Here is a 19,410-nt window from a genome sequence, read left to right as displayed (position 1 = left end):
CTCTTGGATGGTCATGATCTTACCAGCCAGGTCCACGCACAGCGTGGGCCAATGCTAGGTGGGGCAGGGACCCAGCAGGATGCTCGAGTACCCGGCAGGAGGTTGGAAGACCCCGTTAATTGCTAACCCAGGGTTATATCTACTTAGGGGGGGCATGATTACAGGTAACCACACGTCACAGCAAGGGGCAGTATAATAGGCATACACTTTATAGGAAGGGGATGTACAATGGGCATAGGCTTAACAGGGGATGGGCTAGGGCTGTACACGTGATAGGGAGGGGAGGAACTGTGACAAGGGTGGACCCTAGATTCATGATGGCGCCCTAACCTTGGTCACCCTTGGGTGGGCTTGACCTCTCTGGGATCTCCTTATCAGAAGGGAGTGGGCCCTACTTGTTGTGGGATAAACAGTGGTGTCTGCCTCCTCTAGATGGCTGATAGCCCTTAGGGAGAATAACCCTTGACCTACTTCTGATGACCTCCAAATGTATAGTCATTCGCAAGCAGCTAAGTTTGGCATATACTTGGGGGAGACCACTTGGGAGAAATCCGTCTGTTTCTCACAATCCCCCCTTTTGTTTTATACATAAAATTCAAAAGAGCCACAGTGGCGACATGGTTATTTTCTATACTTTGAAAGCTGTCAAGACAAAACTTCATGATCCAATTAATATCGCCAAAAATTTAGGCTTATGGTAAACGTTTTGAATTTAGGCATGGGGATAAAGTCCCACTATGCACATCTGCTATTGGAGGAAGGTATGAGAGGGGCTGGAGGCTGCAGTGGGAAGAAATGGGCCTAAATAGGAATGTCTACTGGGAGATTGAATCAACCATGTGCTCACCTTAAGGCAGCACAGGTTTAGGGGAGAAACTGTGAAAATGATAGACTACCGCAGGAAAATGTACTTGGACTATATCTCCAACTACCAGAGTGGCGGCTTTTTTTTTAACCATGGAACACTGGCTTTTTAGATTTTCTCTACACATCAGGGATTAAGTCCCAGTTTTATTTCCCTTAGTGCTAGTATCCCACATTTCCCCTGCTTAAGATTTAACAGTGTCATGGAGGCAACATGGTTTTTCTTTATATCCCTTGGCTTCCTATAGAAGCGACACAAGACTGCGTGCATCCCAATTATGAATAAACAGCACGGTCAGGCTGGAACTTAAGCTGTGTGAATTGCTTTGAGGCCAGGCACGTGGGATCCAGCCTCTTTCTATGCCAAGGACCATTTGTTTAGATACCTCAGCTACTGGAATGCCTTAAATCCACCCTTAACTGTAAGAAAATATCCTTTTTATCTGAATTATATCTAATGAAATCTTTGCAAATGTTTCCTAATCATCAACCTACTAGTTTATGAACCTGAGCCCCTGAGGCCAGCAACTCATTCCCTCAAGGTGTTTGCTATGGCTACGAAGTCTCCATAACCTTGACCCCTGTATGCTCCACCACACTCCTGAATGCATCTGTAATAAAGGGACAAACATGTTCTTCCATACATAAGTATACCTCTGCTCTCCGTTCCACATCCGTTCAGCGTACGTGTCTGTCCTGCATTTACTCGTAGATCACCGTTATTGCAGGACTGGACGCAATGAGGCTCACCTTACTTGCCTTTGACTCGCGCATGGCCCGTCTTCCCCTGCCTCTCTCATTTTGGCCAAATTCCCTCTCGCCCTTGGTAATGATCTAAGAGTGTTTCTTTCAGTGTGAAGACCTCTTCTTGACTTTTTACAATAGTGATCTCATAATATTTATCCTTTTGTGACTGACTAATTTCACTCAGCACAATGCCTTCCAGATGCATCCCTTTTCTGGGGTGTTTTGTGGAATTATTCATCATTAGCATTGCATAGTCTCCCATTGCGTGTGTATACACTAACGTCTGTCTGTCCAGTCTTCCATGGACTAGGAACTTGGGTTATTTCTGTCTTTCTTGCCATTAAGGCAAGTGCTGAGATGAGCATCAGTGTGCGTCTGTCCGTTTGTGTCATGGCTCTTGGTTCGGTAGAATGAACATCAAGTAGAGGGGCTGCTGGGTCATCTGGCATTTCTATTCCCAGTTCTTTGAGGGAGTGCCATGCCACTTTCCAGAGTGTTTGCACTATTTCCGAGTCTCACCGTACACACCAAGGGTGCATGAGGGCCCCAGGCGCTCCACGCCCTCGCAGCAGTTGCTGTGTTCTGTTTCGTTTAATTGGATTGTTTGTCTTGTTGTCATTGAGGTTTTGAAGTTTCCTATACATGTTGGAGATTAGTCCCTTGTCAAATATGTCACTGCCAGTCCCTGCCCCCCGCTCCCCCCAGTCAGTGGGTTCCCTTTTACTCTTTTGGTGAAATCTTTGGATGTATTTAAAAGTCTTAATTTTAAGAGGCCTCCGTCATCTAGTTTGTCTTCTGCTGTTGACAAGTCACTTTATACCTCTGGCGTTCAGGTATTTGAAAAAATAAAACAAGGGAGCTGACCAGATTAGGGCTTCTCAACCTTGCTACTATTGAATTTTTGGCCTGGTGATCCTGCCGTGTCCCGGCCTCTCCCTGCGAGGTGAGTGTAGCACTTCCGAACAGTCATGACCAGCAACAGTGTCTGCAGACCTTGCCCAGCGATCTCCTGGGGGGAAAGTGCTCCCTGTCGAGAACCATCGGACTAGATGATCTTTCTATCCTGTCTGCTCTGGGTTCCTGGGCTGATGCAGAACATCTACCTTCACCCCTCTTTCTGAAGTGTGTTCTTCTGCACTGTCCCCCTCAGGGAAGCTCCCACCTAAGTCAAGGAAACACGTACACAGGGACCATGAAATACGCCATCTACCAGTTTCAGACGTTGGCCACGTCTTGGGGTTCTTCCCATATCAAAGTGCCTGTTCTTCACGGAGGAAATCGCTGTAGTTGCCGTTTGTATCAGGAGGAGGGCAGGGTTTCCCCAGAGAATCAGACACAGGCTGGCAGGCCACTATGTGGGGACATGAACAGGTGATGAGGTTTCTGCTGTGGGAAGCAGGTGCGGGCAATGCGTTTGTTACCCTTTTACTCTTCCGGGCATGGCGCCCTTCTCCAGAAGCAGGTCCCTCCGGATGACGTCTCTAAAGTTCCTGACACAGAGTTGCATCGTCCAGGCTGCCAAGGAGCATTCTGGTGGTGCCTCTTTCTAGACAGGTCTGTTGGTTCTGTCGGCCAGCCACGGTACTCTCAATATTCTCGGCCAGCACAATCACCCGAATGCATCCATTCCTCTCCCGGCTTCCTTATTCAACGTCTTTCACAACGTTTTCTTTCTACTTGAGCCCTGTGTGCCCACTCTTTTTCAACCTCTCTCCCCCATGAACCCTTGATAATTTATCCTTTTTTTCCCCATGCCTTACACCAACTGCTGTCTCCCTTCACCCACTTTACTGTTGTCTGTCTCCCTGGGAGGAGGCCATACAGCGATCATGGTGATAGATTCCCCCTTACTCTGCCCTGCCCCTTTCCTTACTCCTGCCCTTATTGGTCCTGAGGGGTTCATCTATCCGCGTTCAAGCTCTCTCTGTGCCCGTGTGCACGCTCTGGCTTCCACATGCACTCGGAGGCCATTGAAAGCGCCTGGCTTGGGTCTGGCACACCTTAGTCCTCCAGGTGACACCTGGTTCTCCAGTACTTTCTAGATCATAGAAATCCTCATTTACACCAAAGATAAAAATGGGAAGCTAGTTTCTCTGTAGAGCCTCCATCTCGGAATATACTCTTCTGAAGACTGTTTCTTTTCCCCAATGACCCCACACGCTTCCATTGTCACCATGATGCAGTGGACACAGGCGTGTCCCTTTTGCACCAGTGATGGACGAGGAAGGGTACCAGTTTCCCGAAATCTTCACCAACATTCATTATTTCCTGGTTTTCTCCGTATGTTTTCTAAGTATTCGCCATCCTAGTGGGAATGAAATGACATTTCTTAGTGGTTTTGATTCGCACCCACCCCGCTGAAGGCTGATTATGTAAGCATCTTTTCCGTGCGTTCGGTGGCCCCTTGAGTGTCCTCTCCGGGGAAATTTGGTCGACGTAAGGATCTGCCGTGACTCCCAGCAGTTGCTGCACACGTTCACAGGACACCACATTCCACGCCAGCTCGAATTTGACTGAGGGCAGTTAGCGAGAAGGCTGTCAAGTCTGTCAGGTGTGGAAGTTCTGGTGACGAGGAGACTAATTGCTTCCTTGTCCTAGGCTTCAAGAATAAAGGTCCCATAAACCCAGGGTGTGGTATAGACCTCATTATTCTCTAGTTCTTTCACATTTCCTCCCTTTACTATCACGGTTTTTGTTTAACCTCATTAATCGTGTTGGACTTGCATATGTGCATTTGTATAATTAAGACACTTCAGAAACAGGAGTAATGGGTCCCCCAGAGGACAGGGGTGTGTGTGGGGGGGGCTGATAGCATTCATGACCGCATGACCCCCTCGGGGACCGAACAACAGCACTGTGAATGGATGTCTGGATGGCAAAGTCATAGTGAGGGCTCCTGGGGCGGGGGTGGTAAAGGGGAGCTGACATCAAGGGGTGCAAGAGGAAAGAAATGTCCTGACACTGGGTTGCGGTAGCTGTGGTGGAGTTGTGGGGTGTTAATGCACTCCCAGTGCAGTGCTCAGCAAAGAATCACGCTCGCTCCCTCGCTCGCTCGCTCTCTGCCTCGCAGTCCCCGCAGTCCCCGTGCAAGCACGAGCTTTGAACTGGGAGCCCTGCATGTCAGGAGAGGGGCACCTCTGTGGGGAAGGTGTGGACGGCTTACTCAGCCGGGGGTACACCTGGGACAGATCGCTGGGTCCACACCCAGCAAGCACTGTCAGTGTGTCTGTCATTCCACAGGGCCTGCTAAGGCCGCTTATTGTGTGTCGAGTGCAGAGGGCAGGGTGCGTGCCGTGGGAGGACAGATGGCCGTTTTGAAAGCGAGTCGGTGAGGATTTGTGATCACGGAGCAGAAGAGAGCGGTGGCTGCTGGGAATCCCCAGCAAGTTGAACTGCTTCCCATTCAGGGGGCCTCGGGGTGGCCTCGCTCTCTCGGGACCTCGCCAAGCTGCAGCACATGGTCTTCGAGCCGTTCCCCGCCTGCACTGGCCTCGATCCGGCTGTGGGGATTCTTCCCCGGATCTTCACAGGGTTGGCTTCTTCTTGACACCCCTTCTCCCGAGCCCCCCACACCCCGCAGTGGGTTACCCTTCTCTTTGAGCGCTGTGTCCCTCTCTGAAGTCACTTTAGTTGTTGTTTACTAGCCGCCTTGCCCGCCCACAGCAGAGTAAGCGCCTCCCCAGTGGGGTCTTCTTGAACTCGCTCACACGCCTCTTCCTGAACTACAAGGGTGTTCCCAACACCATCGCTGAAGACAAAGCGGGTGCATAAGCAAATGTGGTGAAGAAAGTTGATGGTACCCGGCTATCAAAAGATATAGCGTCTGGGGTCTTAAAGGCTTGAAGATAAACAAGCGGCCATGTAGCTCAGAAGCAACAAAGCCCACATGGAAGAAGCACACCAGCCTGTGCAATCACAAGGTGTTGAAGGGATCAGATATCAGGCATCATCAGAACAAAAAAACATATGAGGGGGAGTGTGGGGTGGAGACCCAAAGCCCATCTGTAGGCAATTGGACATCCCAGCTAAAGTCTCCACCTCCCAGCAAACGGCCTTGCCCTGCACGGAGCAGGTAAGAAGGTGGGGGATGACAGGGAACAGCATTCACTGAATTGCAATCCTGCTGTGCACACGAGTCCTCTGAGAAGCAGGAGGAGGGATCTCATTACCAGCAAGGTCAAGACTGGAGTGTATCCTCTAGACCCAAAATCCCTACATAGTGAGCCTCCTGGATCCAAATGAAAGCTGTAACATCGGAGGGGCTGCAACAGAGTGAGGAGCTAGAGCAGGGACCAACGTGATGGACTCCCGAGCCCAGAGTAAGCGAAGCTGGCTGCTTTGGTGCGGAGACTGGCTCACAGAGCGGTGTGTCTGTGGATACCCTCTGGACTTAGTTGGGGAAGTTGGGCTCGCTGAGCCTCGGAAGAGGGCCTGAGTGCCTTGGGGCTGAGACGTACAGAGTGGGTGTCTCTGGGGATGCTACTCATAGAGCTGGGTCTGCTGATCCACTCAGCCTAAGCGGAACGCCTTCGGGTTGAGGCTTATTGGAGTGGTCTGTCCTTTGGGCGTTTATTAGCAGACTTGACAGAACTTTGTATCACGTCCTGATAAGCAACTCAGCCCTGAACACTTCTCACTGGTATGACAGCACCTTACAGAAGGATCTCGGGGAGGAGACGAGCCAGTCAGGGTGCAATGTAGCAACGATGAAACTTCCAACTTTCTTCTAGTTCCTAAATGCTTCCTCCTCCCCCACTATTTTGATCCCAATTCTACCTTTCAAATCTGGCTAGACCAGAGGATGTACACTGGTACAGATAGGAACTGGAAACACAGGGAATCCAGGGCCAATGATCCCTTCAGGGCCAGTGGTGAAGGCACCAGTGGTGTGAGTGGCGATACTGGGAGGGTAGAAGGAGGGTGGGCTGGAAAGGGGATCTACATGTGACCTCCTCCCTGGGGGACAGACAACAGAAAAGTGGGTGAAGGGAGACGTCGGTCAGGGCAAGATAGGACAAAATAATAATTTATAAATTATCAAGGGTTTATAAGGGAGAGGGGAGCTGGGAGGGAGGGGAAAATCTTAGGAGCTGATGCCAGGGGCTTAAGTGGAAAGCAAATGTTTTGAGATTGATGAGGTCAATGAATGTACAAATGTGCTTTATACAATTGCTGTATATATGGATTGTGATAAGAGTTGTTTGAGCCCCCTAATAAAATGATTTTTTTTTAAAAAAAGGACTTGTACAAGCCTCCAAAAATGATCTAAAAAACAAACAAACATGAGATTGTGACTGTATCTATGGGGACATATAGTTTCCATAGGAGATTTCTACATGTATATTTACTTTATGACCTATGTGAAGCAGATAGGGGACAAAATTATGAGAACTCCTTAGACATAGCTAAACACCTTAAGGCAGTGGTTCTCAACATGTGGATTTCTACCCCTTTGGGGGTCAAATGGCCCTTTCACAGGGTCACCCGATTCATAACCATAGCAAAATTAGAGTTATGAAGTAGCAACAAAAATAATGTTATGGTTGGGGGTCACCACAATATGAGGAGCTGTATAAAAGGGTGCGGCCTGAGGAAGGTTGAGAACCACTGCCTTAAGGGATTGAGTCCCTGGGTCTGGGGGCTCAAGATGATGTTCTCAAGGGACACCAAGGTCCACTGCAGTGACAGCCCACAGAAGCAGCGTTCAACAACCCCTGGTGAGCAGTGACTGGGACCTTGGAAGCTCATGAATGGCCATCGAAGGTGCAACTGGAGCCTCTCCTCCAAAGGAAAGGAGCGTGGATACAATTGAAGATGCATGGAACCAGCGAGTCCAGTGCATCAGTGGACCATATGAATCCTGTCCCCATGATCCTGAGACAAGAACTAGATGGTGCCGGGTAGCTGCTTCCGCTGCCAACTGTTCTGAAAGGATCATGTTATAAGGTACTGGATACAGTGGGCGAAAAATGTGGAACAAAACCAAAATCATAGAAAGACCAGGCTAACTGGTCTGATAGAGGCTGGAGGGACCGCTGAGACAATGGCCTTTAGTAACCCTTCAGGTCTGGAAGAGAAACAGAAACCCTGGTGGCATAGTGGTTACATGATGTACTACTAACTGCAAGGTCAGCAGTTTGAAACCACCAACCACTCCACGGGAGAATTAAGAGGCTTTCTACTCCCATAAAGAGCTACCGCCTTGGAAACCCACGGGGGCAGTTTCACCCTGTCCTATCGGGTTGGTGTGTGTCAGAATCAACTTGATGGCAGTGAACGTGGCTTTTGGTTTATAAGGGAAACACGAACCCTAGTGTGATACACATTCCTTGGTATAATGAACCATTTGAGATAAAAATGGCAGCATTTACTGGAGGACAAGTTTCAGAATGGTTTGGAAAGGAAGGGTGAAAACTGGGAGCACAGGGAGGAAGTGGGATAAATGACACAGTATGGGGATTGCAATCAATGACGTGAGACAACGTGGTGTGGACTGCTAAATGGAAAACGGATGTGCTTCACCCAATTAACAATAAAAAGATTGATTTTTTAAAATGTATTTTTAAGGGGATTTAAAAAAATCATTTTACTGGGGGGCTTTTACAAATCTTGCAACAATCCATCATTCAATAACATTAAGCACATTTGTACATATGTTGCCATCAACATTTCCAAAACAATTTCTTTCTACTTGAGTCCTTGATATCAGCAACTTTTTCCCCTCCCTCCCCAACCCTCCCATCTTCGTGAAACCTTGATCAATTATATATATATAATTATTATTATTGCTCTTTCATGTCATACACTGTCCATTGTCTCCTTTTACCCACCTTTCTATTATTCATCTCCCAAGGGGGGTTATATATCCAACTTTGTGATGGGTTCCCCCTTTCTCACCCTCCCCCATCACCCCCACATCCCCCTACCCTCATGATATCACTACTCCCACTACTTTTCCCGAGGGTTTCTCTGTCCCGAATTCCATGTGTCCAGAGCTCTTATCTGTGCCAATGTGTGTACTCAGGTCTAGCTGGATTTGTAAGGTAGAACTGGGTCATAGTATTGGGGGGAGGAAGCATTCAGGAACTAGAGGAATGATGTGTGTTTCGTCGGAGCTGTACTGCACCCTGGTTGAATCGTCCCTTGTAACCCCTCTGTGAGGGGGATGTCCAATTGTCTACAGATGGGCTTTGGGTCTCCCTCTTTCACATCGATATAATAGTTTGTTTTGGCTCTTTTGATACCTGCTACCTGATCCCATCGACACCTCATGATCACACAGGCTGATGTGCTTCTCCCATGTGGGTTTGTTTGCTTCCCTGTTACATGGCTGCTTGTTTAACTTCCAGCCTTTAAAACCCCAGACATGGTCTTAAAGGCTTGAAGGTAAACAAGCGACCATCTGGCTCAGAAGCAATAAAGCCCTCATGGAAGAAGCACACCAGCCTGTGTGACCATGAGGTGCTGAAGGGATCAGTTATCAGGCATCAAAGAACAAAAAAATTCGTATCATTTTGTGCCCACCTCCTGATATGATCGCTGAAGACAAATGGGTGCATAAGCAAATGTGGTGAAGAAAGTTGATGGTGCCCGGCTATCAAAAGAGATAGTGACTGGGGTCTTAAAGGCTTGAAGATAAGCAAGCGGCCATCTAGCTCAGAAGCAACAAAGCCCACATGGAAGAAGCACACCAGCCTGTGCGATCACAAGGTGTCAAGGTATCAGGCATCATCAGAACAAAAATCTTACCATAGTGAATGAGCAGGGGAGTGCGGAGTGGAGACCCAAAACCCATTTGTAGGCCACTGGACATCCCCTTACAGAAGGGTCTTAGAGAGGAGACGAGACAGTCAGGGTGCGACATAGCAATGATTTAAAAAATCCAACTTTCCTCTAGTTCCTAAATGCTTCCTCCCCCCCCACACACACACACATACACTGTCATGATCTGAATCCTACCTTGCAAGCCTGACTAGACCAGAGGATGTACACTGGTACAGATGGGAACTGGAAACAGGGAAGCCAGGGTGGATGATCCCCTCAGGACCAGTGGTGTGAGTGGCGATACTGGGAGGGCACAGGTAGGGTGGGCTGGAAAGGGGAAACCTATTTCAAGGATCTACATGGGACCTCCTTCCTGGGGGACATACAACAGGAAAATGGGGGAAGGGAGACGTGGGACAGAGCCAGATATGACAAAATAATAATTGATAAATTATCAGGCGTTCATGAGGGAGTGGGGAGGGAGGGGAAAAAATGAGGACCTGATGCCAGGGGCTTGGGTGGAGAGCAAATGTTTTGAAAATGATGAGGGCAACAAATGTACAAAGTGCTTTACACAATTGATGTATGTATGGATTGTTATGAGAGGTGTATGAGTCCCTAATAAAATGAATTAAGAAAAACCCAAAAACAATCAAATTGTATAAGTGAAGGAAACTGACTAATGCATAAACTGTTGTATCAAATTCAACTGGCTGGCACCGGCGGTTAGAGGACCAGTCGCATATGAGAACTTGCCCTCCTTCTGCAATCCCAGGCTGAGTCGTGTCTGCTTTGGGGACTCCCACCAGAAGAGACAGCCTACTAAAATATAAAAACAGGAGGAAATATTTTAAATGGCATAAACTATAAATAGTACCTTATGACTTATGAGGAGGTGCTATGCTCTTGATGTTACCCACAAATATCATCTTTATAAAACCATTCATGGAGAGAACAGTCTTCATTACTAGCTTGCACATTTTACCTGGGTTGTTCATCTGAATAACATTGTATATGGTCACTTGAGCATTTTATGTCACTTAAAAACTGTGCTGGTTAAATTTTGTATTTTAAAAATGTGAAGTTGGCTGTATATCGATTACCCCTCAAGAAACAAATGAAAACTTATTCTGGTGAGTCAAAGAAGAAGGAAAAAAAGACCTCAGACACAACATCTTTTGATAGCCAGGCACCATCCACTTTCTTCACCACATTTGCTTATGCACCCACTTGTCTTCAGTGATTGTGTCAGGAAGGTGAGTATCCAAGAGTGCCAGGTTATTAGAACAAAGTGTTCAGGGAAACCGAACTGATTCCAGGAACCCAAGTGGAAGTTGAATTATGAGAATGACGAGTGCAATGAATGTATAAGGGTGCTTTGCTCAATTGATGTATGTACAGACTGTGATAAGAGCCTTATGAGCCCAATAAAAAGATTTAAAAAAACAAAACATTTCCACAATAAATCAAGAGACTTACTGAAAAAAAAAAAAAAGAACAAAGTGTTCTTGTACTAAGAGAGGCCTTGAGTAGAGGCCCAAAGTCCATCTGCTGTCTTAATACATAACATATAGATTTATGTCCATTGGCTTCTACCCCTTTCATTATAAATTAGTATGTTTACATATATACATGCCTATAGCTATACCTTTTCAAATCGCTTTTGCCTCCTACTTGTTTGCTCTATTTCTTTTAAGAGGACTTTTACATTGTTAAGAATGTACAATAATTTATAATAGCAAACAGGCATTATTATTTTGAAAATCATTTTATTGGGGGTCCTTACAGCTCTTATAATATTCCATACATCAGTTGTATCAAGCATATTTGTACATATGTTGCCACCATCATTTTCTGAACATTTACTTTCTAATTGAGCCCTTGGTATCAGCTCTTCTTCTTTCCCTTCCTCCCCTGGCCCCACCCTCATGACCCCTTGATAAATTATAAATTATTATTGTTTTCATATCTTACACTCACCGCTGTCTCCTTTCACCCACATTTCTGTTGTTCATCCCTCTGGGGGATGCGGGGGTTGGGGTGGATATATGTCGATCATTGCAATCTTTCTCCCTCCGCTCTCCACTTTCTCCCTACCCGCCTGCTCTCGCTACTCCCATTCCTGTACCTGAGGGCTTATCTGACCTGGATTCCCTGTGTCATGAGCTCTTATCTGTACCAGTGTACATGCTCCAATCTAGTCAGATTTGAAGGCAGGACTGGGGTCATGATAGTGGAGGACGGGGTGGGGGGGGGCGGTGAGGAAGCCCAAAGAGCCAGAGGAATATTGTGTGTTTCACTGATGCTATAGCTACACTGTACCCTGGCTGACTCTTCTTCCTGGTGACCCTTCTGTGAGGGGATGTCCTATTGCCTACAGATGGGCTTTGGGTCTCTGCCCTGGCCCCCTTCATTGTCAACAATATTTTGTTTCTTTGTTTGGGGTCGTCTGGTGCCTGATTCTTTTGATACCTCATGACAACACAGGCTGGTGTGCTTCTTCCATGTGGGCTTATTGGCTTCCCTGCTAGATGGCTGCTTGTTTAACTTCAAGCCTTTAAGACCCCAAATGCTATGTCTTTTGATAGCTGTGCACCATCCTCTTTCTTCACCCCATTTGCTTATGCACCCATTTTGTTTCAGCGATTGTGTCAGGATGGTGAGCATCACAGAGTGCCAGGTTGTTAGAACAAAGTGTTCTTGCTTGGAGGGCGGGTTTGCACAGAGGCCCAAAGTCTCCACTTCCTCAATGTATTGCCATATAAATATATGTATTTAGGCTAATGCCTATATTTTAATGAATTAGTATATTTACATAAATGCACACCTATGTTTATACCTCTATCCATAGCTTTGCTTCCTAGATCTTTCCTCAAACAGGCATTATTTTGTAACATATCAAAATATTATTCTTACTACTCTATTATGCTGAAAATGTTTTAGTGTAGTTCCTTAATGTCTTATACATAGGAACACTTTATACTATATGCTAGGATTAACTGACATCAAATATGAACTGTACCTAGGTGTTCCTACTTAAGTACAAATTTGACTTACAGATTTAGGAATAAAACGGTGGAACCATGGGCCACTTGCAACGGTTCCCAAAGTGGGCAATACCGCTCCTAGCGGATGCTGGAATGTTTGGAGGGGGGGCGGGGTGGAGGGCAGCAGGGCTGGAGAAGCAGAAACCTACATTTTATCCTGCATTATGGACGTCAGCACAGACGTTTTTAATTGTCAGAATGGTACTGTGTAACTTTTTTTTCCTGAAAAGGGGTGGCAAGCCAAAGAAGTTTGGAAACCTGTGGTTTATAGTGACATCACAATAGGTACCACATGTGCCAAGCACTGGACTAGACGGACATTTTTAAACCTGTGACTTAGTTGCTGTTGTTGAGAATATGCAGTTTCTGCCTGTTCAGTGACATTGATTAAGTTCTCAGTGTGCAGCCATCCCTAGCTCCCACATAAGCTTGCTGCTCTCGACATTTCTGATCTAATTTCCAATTGCTGCTATAACATTGGTTCAGGTAAATAGGTTTTAAAAAACATTTTGGAAGACAGGCCACTGAGGCACATGAAACCCGTGAGAGCCAGAACTCACCAGCACTGTCTTTCCCCCTGTTGACAGGGAGCAGTCTTACCACTGTATCACTAACTTTAGTAGAAGATAGTGGATTTCCCTTCTCGGACAGGTTTCCTCCTTACCCAGTTCTGGCTTTCAAAGGATTTGTCTCAGGTTTTATTTACCTCTTTAATGTTTGCAGGTGGAAACACCTGAGGCACGGCTAGTGTTACATGTGTACAGGGTGATTTCACCCAGTAAATGCCTGACCTTGAATGTGAACCCTGCTTTCACTTGCACCTTCACCATGAGCAGTGGAGGGAGCCTTGCCTGAATGACCAGGCTTACTCAGGCGCAGCCCTGGGGTGCTAGAGATGACGTGCACGACGGAGCTGGGATCCATGTGGTATTTCCCTGCCCAGGTGGAGTCGAGCCCTGGGAGCTGCTGACTTAGAAGTCGGCATTTAAAACCCCTGACAGTCCTCCGAAGAAAGGCAGGCTCCGTACCCTGTAAAGAGCTACAGTCTCGGAAACCCACAGAGGGCAGTTCTGCCCTGTCCTGCAGGGTGGCGAGGACTCAGAATCAACGAGACAGCAGAGTTTTGAGTGGGACTAGTAACTTGTTTAACCCAAACCAACCAAACTTATTGCGATGGAGTCAATTCCAACTCACCATGATCCTAAAGAACAGAGTGGAACATACCGACGGGGGTGCCACATCTTTGTCCCTTAGGTGAGACTAGTGGATTGGTACTGCCGACCTCCAATTAGCAACCAATCTTGTAACCACTGTGCCACCAATAAACTCCTCGTATGGAGTTTAGACTCCGTGAAGCCACCGTCAAAAAGGCTTTCACTCTCCTTCCAGCCAGGGGAACCCCGGCCCTTGGAGTAGCTGTTCCTGGCAGTGAGGGCCCTGGGGCTACAGAGCTGTAGAAGGTGTGTTTCCCCTCAGTTTTGAGGACTTTGCCTGCGTTCACGTTTCTCCCAAGATTCAGACCCAAGCATATCGTGCCCGTTACCATGAAGGTATTTCCAACTCATTGCCACCCCATTGTGCTGAGTAGAGCTGCCCTGCACAGCTTCCCCGGCCGTCTCGTCACTCCTGCTTCCGCAGGGTGGCTGGCATCTCGGTTAGCAGCAAACGCTTCACCTGTGTGCCGCCAGGCTTCTTCAGCTACCATCGGGCATGCTCTGCCAGCTGCACCCCGGAGTACCCCGGAGCATGTTGTTGCACAGGCTTCTTGGTGAGGCCCAGGCCTGGAAAGGCTTTGAGCATACATGGTCCCTGTAGTTGCCCTTCCACCTGCATTCTGGGACGCTCCATGGTTGGTGTGGCGATGTTCCAGATAAGCTTAGACCACTGGCTGATTTCTCAAGACTTCAAGAAGGATTCACTGATACCGGAGCTTTCCAGGAGTGTGGAATTATGGAGACAGTGGTTCTCAACCTTCCTCATGCCGCGACCCTTTCATACCATTCCTCATGTTGTGGGGACCACCCCCAACCATAAAACTATTGTCATTGCTACTTCATCACTGTCATTTTGATACTGTTATGAATTGGGTGACCCCGGTGAAAGGATTGTTCAACCCCCCCGAAGGGGTCTCGACCTGCAGGTTGAGACCCGCTGACGGAGAAGATGTGTTTGAGGAGAGACCTACTTTCACAGCCCTTTGGCCATGGGGGAAGCCAGGTCCCCTGAAGGCTGGTCCTTGACCATGATGGAGAGACGTAGCTGCCTCTGGTCTTTACAGCACATCTCCCGAAACCGTGGTGGTTGGTAAGGCAGCATCTTGGCTGTTGACAAGATGAGCCCCGCCTCAGAGGCCCACTGCTTCCCTCCACCCAGGGAAGATTTACAAGCAAAATGTGATTGCCAGGGATTATTTGTGCAGAAATAGCCCAAGCTCTACTTGACTCTCAATGCTAAAATGGGCTCTAATCCTTGTCTCCTTTTCAGTGGTGGATTAGAAAACTGTAGGGCAGGGTTAGAACCGGCTATTAACAATCCCCAGGACAGATACATATATGCCCCGACAGTTTTGGAAAGGGATGGCTGGGAGGGATTGCGGTCCCTGCAATCATTCCCAATCTCTTTCTTTTTCCGTGCTTGGGGACGGGCAGTGTTTATGTATGCAGTCTAGGTTTCAGGAGGTTTTTAGCACATTATACAATAAAACCTGTGAAATCCCCAGTTTGTTTGTTTTTAAATAGACTTTATTTCTAGTGAAGTTTAAGGACTTGTAAAGATAGCCTGGTGGCATCAGTGGTCTTTGAGCCTCTCGAGAGAGGAAGGGCCCCAGGCTGATTCCTGTGAGGTGCTGGTCAGTCTTTTGACCAACTGACCTCCCATGGTGCTCTCTGCTACTCTGCTGTGTTAGCTTCTTCATGCAGTGGCCACACAAAACTCAAGGTTTTTCTCACAACAGGTTTATTTTTATGCACAATTGAAAGCTTGTCGTTAACGAAGGAAAAATCAGAAAACAGTCCTATTTTCCTCCTTTTGTTTTTGAAGATCATTTTCTGGGGGGCTCTACAGCTCTCATAACATTCCACACATCAACTGTATCAGGCATAGCTGTATATATGTTGCCGTCATCATTTTCTAAACACTTGCTTTCAATTTGAGCCCTTGTGGTATCAGCCCCCACCCTACTCTCTTGACCCCCTGATAAATTGTTATTTTCATATCTTACACCGACCGCTGTCTTTCTTTACCCATGTTGCTTCACCCCCCTAGGGGAGCAGGGTGGTTATGTGTTGATCACTGCGATCCGCTTATCTGACCTGGATTCCGTGTGTCGTGAGCTCTCATCTGTACCTGTGCACATGCTCCGGTGTAGCCAGAACTGAAAGGCAGGACTGGGGTCATGATAGTGGGGGGTGAGGAAGCCTCACGGAACCAGAGGAATATTGTGTGTTTCCTCGGTGCTCTACTGCGCCCTGCTGGACCCATCCCTTCCTGGAGACCCTTCTGTGAGGAGATGGATGTCTCATTGTCCACAGATGGGTTAACAATTCTGTTGAAGGCTGGGGCTCGGAAGCAGAAACTGTTAGTGAGGTCTGAGCAGGAAAGGAATCGTACAGTTCAATCACGGCGCTTACGAGAGAAGTGGCAGGTTGAAGAACACTCTGGATGCACGTCTTCAGTGGAGAATGCGCTCAGCTGTCAGGCTTCGTGTGTCAGCACACCCACCATCCCTACTCACTCCGCAGCCCGGAGCTTGTCATCCCACACCAATCCCAGGGTTCTGCTGCCGCTCCGCGGCCACCACTTCTCCCCATTCATGTGTCTGTCTCCCGTGTTACAACTGTGTCTGTCTTTCTGCAGGCTCTAGGAACGTGCCAGCACAGGGACCCTCTCACAGAGCCCAAGGACACACTCCGCTTCTGGGATTAGATCCCATTAAACCTCGCAGGATGGCAGAGCTGGCCTGTCCTCTCCCTAGGGCTCTATCAACCTCACTTGCATAGCTCCACCCGCAGGGGGGTTTCCCACACCCCACTTGTATGATTAGCCAGCTGTCTGATCCTGTGGGTGGGCTACCTGCACCGTGTTTGAATAGCGCTCCCCAATCACAGTGGCTGCAACCGTGGGCTCACACCTGATGGCCATGAGGACGGCCCAGCAGCAGGCAGGGTTTCCTTCTGCTGTGGATAGTCTGGTCTTTTAACACGTGTGCTTCTTGGTTTGCTGTCCTGACTATCTCTGCCTCTTCCCATCAAAAAGTGACTTGAGGGAGTTTTTCCAAAGTGAGTTTAAATTAATTTTATTTAGTGGCCAAAAGAAGAAAAACATTCTCTATAATATAATAAATTCAAACAAAGAGTGAAATTTATAATTTTCTGATATCTTAATAGGATGTATTATTTTACTACTGAGTAGGTAAGTTGGCCCATTATATACAGTTCTGGTGGGAGTGTGAGCTGGGCTTTTCAGAAAATCATTCAGCAGATTGATCAAGAGCCCTTAAACATGTCTACCTTTTCACTCATTGAGTCCATCCCCAGAAAACTCCCCAGAGAGGGTGCTTTGTGCAAAGAAAAGCTCAGGGCACAAACATTCTCTTTGGAGCATTTCCCATAACAGAAAATAGTATGTGCTCACTGCAGAAAACTCGGGAGGACCAAAGCGCTGCCGCCAACCCGCCTCGGCTCCGAGCAACCGTGCACAGCAGTCTGCACACTGCAGGAGCCTCGCACGGGCCCCGGGCAAGTTCCCCGTCCCGCTCCAGAGATGAGGTTCTGCTTGCTCTGTCTTTTACGTGACATTCTGTGTGTCTGCAGAAACAAAAATAACACCTTGGTCATTAGGCTTTCTAATTTCCCTCTGCTTATCTGCTTTAAAAATAGGGCTTTAGTATGCTCTTTCCCCCTTCTTAGCCATTTATTGGGAATATTTTTGCCCTGTGTTGTAGCTTGGCTGAATGATTGAATGAACAAGTACTGCCACCCTCCCCATTTTACAAATATAACCTAATTTACCTTACCAGCATCCTATACTTGGATGTGTCTCTGTCTAATTTTTGCCACACTGACACACAGGAAATAATCCGAATGGCGATTGAGAAAACAGTTAGCTAAATGATGAACAAGGCATTAAAAATCCTAGGAAACATTTTTGTTCATATGGGGACATATGTAGGTTAAGAAAAAAAATAGATTGCAAGATTATAGAGCGCATGATCTTGACTACACATGAGGAGTAATTGGAAAAGTTAGCCATTTTAAATTGGCAGATGAAGGAGGGTGTTTCTGATGGTTTTTGTAAGTACATAGGGATACGTGACACTGGTAAATTTATACCTTCTGTGGTCCAAGTTAACTGCAGTAAGCGGCTTGTTACTAACCAAGGGAGAAGACTGACCTTTTTAGAATAACGCCGTGATCACTGCAGATGGCGCGAGCAGAGTGAGGAACCGTTGCCCTACACCGTGGAAAAGCTAATTGCTTGCTAGCAACAGCCTTGGTGCCCGTGACAGGCCTGCGCACTGACTTTGGCTCCGAAAGAAGGGCACGAGTGTGCTTCCCTGTGACCCCTTAAAGGACGTATAGGGGGTTGCGGTGTTGTAGAAATGGGGTTTTACCAAAATGATCATTTCGAATGCCAGTAGCCACAGGTGTGGCATTTGGAAAGAAATCATAGCTCCTCACATCTGTCTGTGGAGCTGGAGGAGGGGTTGGGTGGCCTAAGGTGTCACAGTCATTTACTGTCAAAGTTGAGATATTTTGCGGATTCCACGAGGGGGAGGTATTGTAATCGCCTCGTCGGAAGGCTTTCTCTCCTGTCCTCTTGGCGCACAGTGGAGTTCTCCAGGCGCTGTGTGAGGTGTGACATTACAACAGATGGAGTGTGCGGCGGATGCGAGAATCTAGCTGTCCTCTATGAATCCAGACAGGCGAGACTTGCCAAATTATAAAATGATGCCAGAATTCCCATCAAACTTTTCTTGTACAGGGAAAATAGTTACTCGTCATTACAATGTTGCTTATATTAATATGGGATGGAGTTATTAACATTCTAAATGGATTAAGACTTTATAAAATTCCAATGTCGTTTCTAATGTGGAAGCGTATCAGCAGGTGTTATCCATATAAACCAAGACTTTTGAGATCTCCCATTTTTAAGCGCGTAAAGGGGACTTGAGATAACAAAAATGTTTTGAGAATCACTGAATTAAGGAAACAGAAAAAGAGCTAGCCTTCTGGGGGTGGAGGACTAGGTTCAGAAAAGTTGCTTAAAATGCACAGAGACCCAGGAGGGGGGGGAAACCATTCAGCAGGTGATGGAAATCCTTGAGTCTGTAATAAATGGTTTGTCTCCCTGTCATCTTTCCTTTCTCCCTCCCTCCCTCCTTTCCTCTCTCTCTCTCCCCTTTTAGAGATCATGCATGACGTGATAAAGAAGGTGAAGAAGAAGGGGGAGTGGAAGGTGAGTAAAAGGTGACAGTTGATGGTCTTAGAGGTGAGCTCACATGAAGAGTGAGGTGGGGCTGGGGGGGGATGAGGGGGGGAGACATGCAGGCAGAGGATGAGGGATTTTGCTGTGTCCAGAAGACAAACGAGCTTCGGGACTGGAGAAAGGTAATCCATGCCTCGCTCGTGCTGCGACCTTGGTTATGCAATCTCTTGGTCATAAAGCCCCTCTTAGAGATGACCTAGTTGGGCAGTGGGACTCTGACGCACCTGGAACCTGTTAAAAGGAGAAGGTGACATTATTCTGCTTGCTGCAGTTGGGGGAAGGGGCGCAGGGGGTTGGAGGAGAGACCCATTGACTCCTTTGTGGCCTTAAAACGCAAGAGTTTGAAAGGCCCTGGTCTGGCCGGCCCACATTGACCTGGAGCTAAATAAAACACAGATGTAAGCGTGTTTATTGATATAACATTGGGAGCCATGCTGGGGAAGAAATGAATGCTTATGCAATAAATATTTCAAGTCAACCAGATTGACTGTGGCTTGGTTCC

At 47.4% G+C, this 19,410-nt stretch overlaps 1 protein-coding gene across 2 annotated transcripts in view; it reads left to right on the top strand.

The window, feature by feature from the left end:
• Positions 1-19,410, top strand: part of STXBP1 (syntaxin binding protein 1) — an 84,362-nt gene that overhangs the window by 32,722 nt on the left and 32,230 nt on the right. For both annotated transcript variants that reach the window (XM_075560758.1, XM_075560756.1), the window contains exon 2: positions 18,829-18,878. In XM_075560758.1, coding sequence (XP_075416873.1) covers positions 18,829-18,878 — 50 coding nt within the window. The remainder of the gene's footprint in view (positions 1-18,828; positions 18,879-19,410) is intronic.

This window comes from Tenrec ecaudatus, chromosome 10 (assembly GCF_050624435.1).
Source record: "Tenrec ecaudatus isolate mTenEca1 chromosome 10, mTenEca1.hap1, whole genome shotgun sequence".
Lineage (NCBI taxonomy): Eukaryota > Metazoa > Chordata > Mammalia > Afrosoricida > Tenrecidae > Tenrec > Tenrec ecaudatus.
The sequence above is the reverse complement of the archived record's forward strand: the minus strand, read 5'-3'. Positions and strand labels throughout refer to the sequence as shown.